The sequence below is a fragment of the Oncorhynchus nerka genome, unplaced genomic scaffold, assembly GCF_034236695.1.
Source record: "Oncorhynchus nerka isolate Pitt River unplaced genomic scaffold, Oner_Uvic_2.0 unplaced_scaffold_1290, whole genome shotgun sequence".
Lineage (NCBI taxonomy): Eukaryota > Metazoa > Chordata > Actinopteri > Salmoniformes > Salmonidae > Oncorhynchus > Oncorhynchus nerka.
The window spans coordinates 24,445-31,944 of record NW_027040055.1 but is presented as its reverse complement, the minus strand read 5'-3'; the positions used below and the strand labels follow the sequence as shown (position 1 = coordinate 31,944).

Genomic DNA, 7,500 nt, shown 5'->3' with positions numbered 1-7,500 from the left:
TACAACGCAAACTTTTTTCCAAATTAACTCCATAATATCGACAGAAACATGGCAAACGTTGTTTAGAATCAATCCTCAAGGTGTTTTTCACATATCTATCGATGATAAATCATTCGTGGCAGTTTGGTTTCTCCTCTGTTCAAAATGGAAAAATGCACGCACCTGGAGATTACGCAATAGTTTCGACGAAGGACACCGAGCGGACACCTGGTAAATGTAGTCTCTTATGGACAATTTTCCAATGATAAGCCTACAAATACGTCACAATGCTGCAGACACCTTGGGGAAACGACAGAAAGTGTAGGCTCATTCCTTGCACATTCACAGCCATAAAAGGAGACATTGGAACACAGCGCATTCAAAATCTGGCTCACTTCCTGTATGAAATTTCATCTATATTTTTGTTCTGGCCACACTTCCGTAAAGCCCAGCTCTGTGGAGAGTATGGTTTAAAGTGGTCCTATAGACAGATACTCCAATCTCCACTGTGGAGCTTTGCATCTCCTTCAGGGTTATCTTTGCCTCTCTGATTAATGCCCTCCTTGCCTGGTCCGTGAGTTTGGCAGGTTTGTTGTGGTGCCATATTCTTTCCATTTTTAAATAATGGATTTAATTGTGCTCCGTGGGATTTTCAAAGTTTCAGATATTTTTTTTATAACCCTGATCTGTACTTCTCCACAACTTTGTCCCTGACCTGTTTGGAGAGCTCCTTGGTCTTCATAGTGCCACTTGCCATTTGGTCCTATATTCCAAGCCTGCAGTGATTACATCAAGCTTGTGGTTCTACTAACTTGTTGAATTCATTTGCAGTTTGTCTTGGTTGTGTTTTAGATGTTTTTCCTAATAGAAACTGAATGGTGAATAATGTTCTGTCATTTTGGAGTCACTTCACTTGTATTGTCAGTAAGAATAGAAGATGTTTCTGAACACTTCTACATTCATGTGGATGCTACTATGATGATGAATAATCAGGAATGAATCGAGAATAATGATGAATGAGAAAGTTACAGAGGTACAAAGATCAGACCCCCTCTGTTATTGGTAATGGTGAGAGGTTAGCATGTTTTGTTGTAGCCTCTGTTATTGGTAATGGTGAGAGGTTAGCATGTTTTGTTGTAGTCTCTGTTATTGGTAATGGTGAGAGGTTAGCATGTTTTGTTGTAGTCTCTGTTATTGGTAATGGTGAGAGGTTAGCATGTTTTGTTGTAGTCTCTGTTACTGGTAATGGTGAGAGGTTAGCATGTTGTGTTGTAGCCTCTGTTATTGGTAATGGTGAGAGGTTAGCATGTTGTGTTGTAGTCTCTGTTATTGGTAATGGTGAGAGGTTAGCATGTTTTGTTGTAGTCTCTGTTATTGGTAATGGTGAGAGGTTAGCATGTTTTGTTGTAGCCTCTGTAACTTTCTCACTCATTATTATTCATGATTCTTTCATGATTTTTCTTAATCATGACATCATCAGGATTAATTTATTATTGTTTAGAAACATGTTATCTACTCTCTTAGACAGAAAAGTTACTCCACTCATCATCCACCATTTTATTATTGGGCAAAACACAACCAAAACAAACTGCAAATGCAACCAACGAGTTTGGGACCAAATACTAAACTTTTGACTACTTTAATACACTATAAGTGAATTGGTCAGAATACTTATGACTTCTTCAAATGGGGGAATAGATACATAAAGTGCTTTTATTTCTAAACGGTGAAACAGATATATATTAAAATATCCTCAAATAATATCCTCAAATAAAAGGTGACATTATATACTGTCACCTCAAATGAAACATTTGATCTGAAATCCAAAATGTTGGAGTATAGAGACACATTTAAAATGTCAGCTTCACTGTCTAAATAGATATGGTGTGGACTGTATACTCAATACAATCTACATCTGATACCTCACTGTCTAAATAGATATGGTGTGGACTGTATACTCAATACAATCTACATCTGATTCCTCACTGTCTAAATAGATATGGTGTGGACTGTATACTCAATACAATCTGATTCCTCACTGTCTAAATAGATATGGTGTGGACTGTATACTCAATACAATCTAAATCTGATACCTCACTGTCTGTCTTCTGACTGATACTGCTTTTTAAACTGGTCTGGTCAGTCTACTCAAATATTTGTACTATACATGTTTCTATCTGCAGGCAATACTTTGATCATTTGTCATTTTTTATGATGATACACTATTTTACGAATAGATATGGAACGTTTCAGGACACTGATGTATCTGAATATTAGAAAATATTTTACTGCCACTATTTTCACCACCAAAGAATAGCAGTGTGGTTTTAATATGATTTGACTCTTTGCAGGCTGTCAGGCTGTCTAGTCACAGAGGAAGGCTGTGCTTCTCTGGTCTCAGCTCTGGAGTCAAACCCCTCACACCTGAGAGAGCTGGACCTGAGTAACAATGACCTGAAGGATTCAGGAGTGAAGCTGCTCTCTGCTGGACTGGGGAATCCCCACTGTAAACTGGAGACTCTGAGGTCAGTATTCCTGTAGTTGGTCAACAAGTGATAACTGTTCACCAGATCCACATGTGTTTACCAGACACACATAGTCCACACCATATGTGTTTGGACAGTGAAGCTTACAGTTTTAAATGTGGTGCTATTCTCCAGCATTTTGGATTTGAGATATAATGTTTCATATTAGGTGACAGTACAGAATGTCACCTTTTATTTGAGGTTAAAGGTGAGAGGTTAGTATGTTTTGTTGTAGCCTCTAACTCCCTCACTCATTATTATTCATGATTCATTCATGATCTTTCTCAATGATGGCGTCACAGGCTTGATGTAGTCATTGCGTTCAAAGAATATGGGACCAAATACTAAACTGTTGACTACTTTAACTTTAATAAACTATAAGTGAATTGGTCAGAATATTTATGTCTTCTTCAAATAGGGGGACTAGATACATAAAGTGCTTTTTTGCTTTTATTTTTCTAAATGTTGAAACAGATATGTATTAAAATACCCTCAAATCAAATGTGACATTTTATACTGTCACCTCATATGAAACATTTGATCTCAAATCTAAAATGTTGGAAATGTATTAAACTACCCTCAAATAAAGGTGATACCCTCAAAGAATAGCAGTGTGGTTTTAAGGCACAAGGCGAGACCCAGATGGAACGGGAGGCAGATGGTTAGAGTCTTTGATATTTATTAATATACTAAAGGGGGAGGCAGATGGTTAGAGTCTTTGATATTTATTAATATACTAAAGGGGGAGGCAGATGGTTAGAGTCTTTGATATTTATTAATATACTAAAGAGGGAGGCAGATGGTTAGAGTCTTTGATATTTATTAATATACTAAAAGGGGAGGCAGATGGTTAGAGTCTTTGATATTTATTAATATACTAAAGGGGAGGCAGATGGTTAGAGTCTTTGATATTTATTAATATACTAAAGGGGAGGCAGATGGTTAGAGTCTATGATATTTATTAATATACTAAAAGGGGGAGGCAAGAGGTCGTGGACAGGCCAAAGGTCATAACCAGATCAGAGTCCAGGAGGCACAGAGTGGCAGACAGACTAGAGGTCAGGACAGGCAGACTGGACAGGACAGGCAGACTGGTCAGGCAGGCTAGAGGTCAGGGCAGACAGACTGGACAGGCAGGCTAGAGGTCAGGACAGGCAGAGTGGTCTGGCAGGCTAGAGGTCAAGACAGGCAGAATGGTCAGGCAGGCTAGAGGTCAGGACAGGCAGAATGGTCAGGCAGGCTAGAGGTCAGGGCAGGCAGAATGGTCAGGCAGGCTAGAGGTCAGGACAGGCAGAATGGTCAGGCAGGCTAGAGGTCAGGACAGGCAGAATGGTCAGGCAGGCGGGTACAGAGTCCAGAAAACAGGCAAGGGACAAAAACCAGGAGGAAAGAATTGAAGCAGGAATAGAGAAAAACGCTGGTTGACTTGATAAACATACAAGACAAACTGGTACAGAGAAACAGGAATCACAGGGAAACTGGTACAGAGAAACACAGGGATAAATACACCAGGGAAACACAGGGATAAATACACCAGGGATAAATACACCAGGGAAACACAGGGATATATACACCAGGGATATATACACCAGGGAAACACAGGGATATATACACCAGGGATACACAGGGATAAATACACCAGGGGTATATACACCAGGGAAACACAGGGATATATACACCAGGGAAACACAGGGATATATACACCAGGGATACACAGGGATATATACACCAGGGAAACACAGGGATATATACATCAGGGATAAATACACCAGGGGTATATACACCAGGGAAACACAGGGATATATACACCAGGGATACACAGGGATACATACACCAGGGAAACACAGGGATATATACACCAGGGAAACACAGGGATATATATATATATATACACCAGGGATATATACACCAGGGATATATACACCAGGGATATATACACCAGGGAAACACAGGGATATATTCACCAGGGAAACACAGGGATATATATATATATATACACCAGGGATATATACACCAGGGATATATACACCAGGGATATATACACCAGGGAAACACAGGGATATATTCACCAGGGAAACACAGGGATATATACACCAGGGAAACACAGGGATATATATATATACACCAGGGATATATACACCAGGGAAACACAGGGATATATTCACCAGGGAAACACAGGGATATATACACCAGGGAAACACAGGGATATATATATATACACCAGGGATATATACACCAGGGAAACACAGGGATATATTCACCAGGGAAACACAGGGATATATACACCAGGGAAACACAGGGATATATACACCAGGGAAACACAGGGATATATATATATATATATATACACCAGGGATATATACACCAGGGAAACACAGGGATATATTCACCAGGGAAACACAGGGATATATACACCAGGGAAACACAGGGATATATACACCAGGGAAACACAGGGATATATACACCGGGGATATATATAAACCAGGGATATATACACCGGGGATATATACACCGGGGATATATACACCAGGGAAACACAGGGATATATACACCAGGGAAACACAGGGATATATACACCAGGGAAACACAGGGATATATACACCAGGGAAACACAGGGATATATACACCAGGGAACACAGGGATATATACACCAGGGATATATACACCAGGGAAACACAGGGATATGTACACCAGGGATACACAGGGATAAATACACCAGGGATACACAGGGATATATACACCAGGGAAACACAGGGATATATACACCAGGGAAACACAGGGATATATACACCAGGGAAACACAGGGATATATACACCAGGGATATATACACCAGGGAAACACAGGGATATATACACCAGGGATACACAGGGATAAATACACCAGGGAAACACAGGGATATGTACACCAGGGAAACACAGGGATATATACACCAGGGATATATACACCAGGGATATATACACCAGGGATATATACACCAGGGAAACACAGGGATATATACACCATGGATATATACACCAGGGATATATACACCAGGGATATATACACCAGGGATAAATACACCAGGGAAACACAGGGATAAATACACCAGGGATACACAGGGATATATACACCAGGGATACACAGGGATAAATACACCAGGGATACACAGGGATAAATACACCAGGGATACACAGGGATATATACACCAGGGAAACACAGGGATATATACACCAGGGAAACACAGGGATATATACACCAGGGAAACACAGGGATATGTACACCAGAGATACACAGGGATAAATACACCAGGGATACACAGGGATATATACACCAGGGAAACAAAGGGATATATACACCAGGGAAACACAGGGATATATACACCAGGGAAACACGGGGATATATACACCAGGGATATATACACCAGGGAAACACAGGGATATATACACCAGGGATATATACACCAGGGATATATACACCAAGGAAACACAGGGATATATATACCAGGGATATATACAGCAGGGATATAATAATAATAATTATGGTGTATATATCCCTGGACAGGTAAAACAGATCAGTGTTTGACATGAATATGGAGGAAAATATACCTCCACTATTTTCACCACCAAAGAATAGCAGTGTGGTTTTAATATGATTTGACTCTTTGCAGGCTGTCAGGCTGTCTAGTCACAGAGGAAGGCTGTGCTTCTCTGGTCTCAGCTCTGAGGTCAAACCCCTCACACCTGAGAGAGCTGGACCTGAGCTACAATCACCCAGGAGACTCAGGAGTCAGACTGCTCTCTGCTGGACTGGAGGATCCACACTGCAGACTGGAGAAACTCAAGTATGTAGAGGGTTTATGTCAATGTTCATATCAGACATGTTTGACTTATCAGGCTGGTTAAGACAAACATTCTGACCACTACTTGGACAAAGTTATATGCTGACTGTGTGTGTGTGTGTGTGTGTGTGTGTGTGTGTGTCCAGTGTGTGTCCAGTGTGTGTCCTGTATCTGTCCATTGTGTTTGGCCATTGTGTGTGTCCTTTCACACATAGGACACCAACAGGACACACACACTGGACACACATAGGACACCAACAGGACACACACACACACACACACAGGACATACATAGGACACGCGCACACACACACACACACACACACACACACACTGGACATACATAGGACACCAACAGGACACACACACACACACACTGGACACACGTAGGACACCAACAGGACACACACACACACACACTGGACACAATATGTTGCTCATTACCTTCCACAGCAATAATCGTTTCACCACAGGGGTGTTGTGGTTAACTAACTGGATATTCTGTTAATTTCACATATCAATCACAATTAAAGCTTAATTGTCCTTCTACATGTACATTCTACTGGTGTTAAATTAACAGTGTGTTTGTGAAGTCATGATGATCTCTTTGTCAGGCTGTCAGGCTGTGGAGTCACAGAGGAAGGCTGTGCTTCTCTGGTCTCAGCTCTGGAGTCAAACCCCTCACACCTGAGAGAGCTGGATCTGAGTAACAATGACCTGAAGGATTCAGGAGTGAAGCTGCTCTCTGCTGGACTGGGGAATCCCCACTGTAAACTGGAGACTCTGAGGTCAGTATTATCAGATATGAAAGTACTTTATGTATGTAGTTCTCCCATTTGAAAAGTCGTAATTATTCACTTATAGTGTATTAAAGTAGTCATACGTTTAGTATTTGGTCCCATATTCCATGCCTGCAGTGATTACATCAAGCTTGTGATTCTACTAACTTGTTGAATTAATTTGCAGTTTGTCTTGGTTGTGTTTTAGATGTTTTCCTGATAGAAACTGAATGGTGAATAATGTCCTGTCATTTTGGAGTCACTTCACTTGTATTGTCAGGAAGAATAGAAGATGTTTCTGAACACTTCTACATTCATGTGGATGCTACTATGATGATGAATCATCAGGAATTAATCGAGAATAATGATGAATGAGAAAGTTACAGAGGCACAAAGATC

General features: G+C 40.6%; 1 protein-coding gene across 1 annotated transcript in view; it reads left to right on the top strand.

Annotated features, from left to right (window-relative positions):
• Window positions 1-7,500, top strand: part of LOC135568977 (NLR family CARD domain-containing protein 3-like) — a 58,942-nt gene that overhangs the window by 28,876 nt on the left and 22,566 nt on the right. Inside the window, 2 exon segments of the mRNA XM_065015756.1 lie at window positions 2,331-2,504; window positions 6,152-6,325. Coding sequence (XP_064871828.1) covers window positions 2,331-2,504; window positions 6,152-6,325 — 348 coding nt within the window.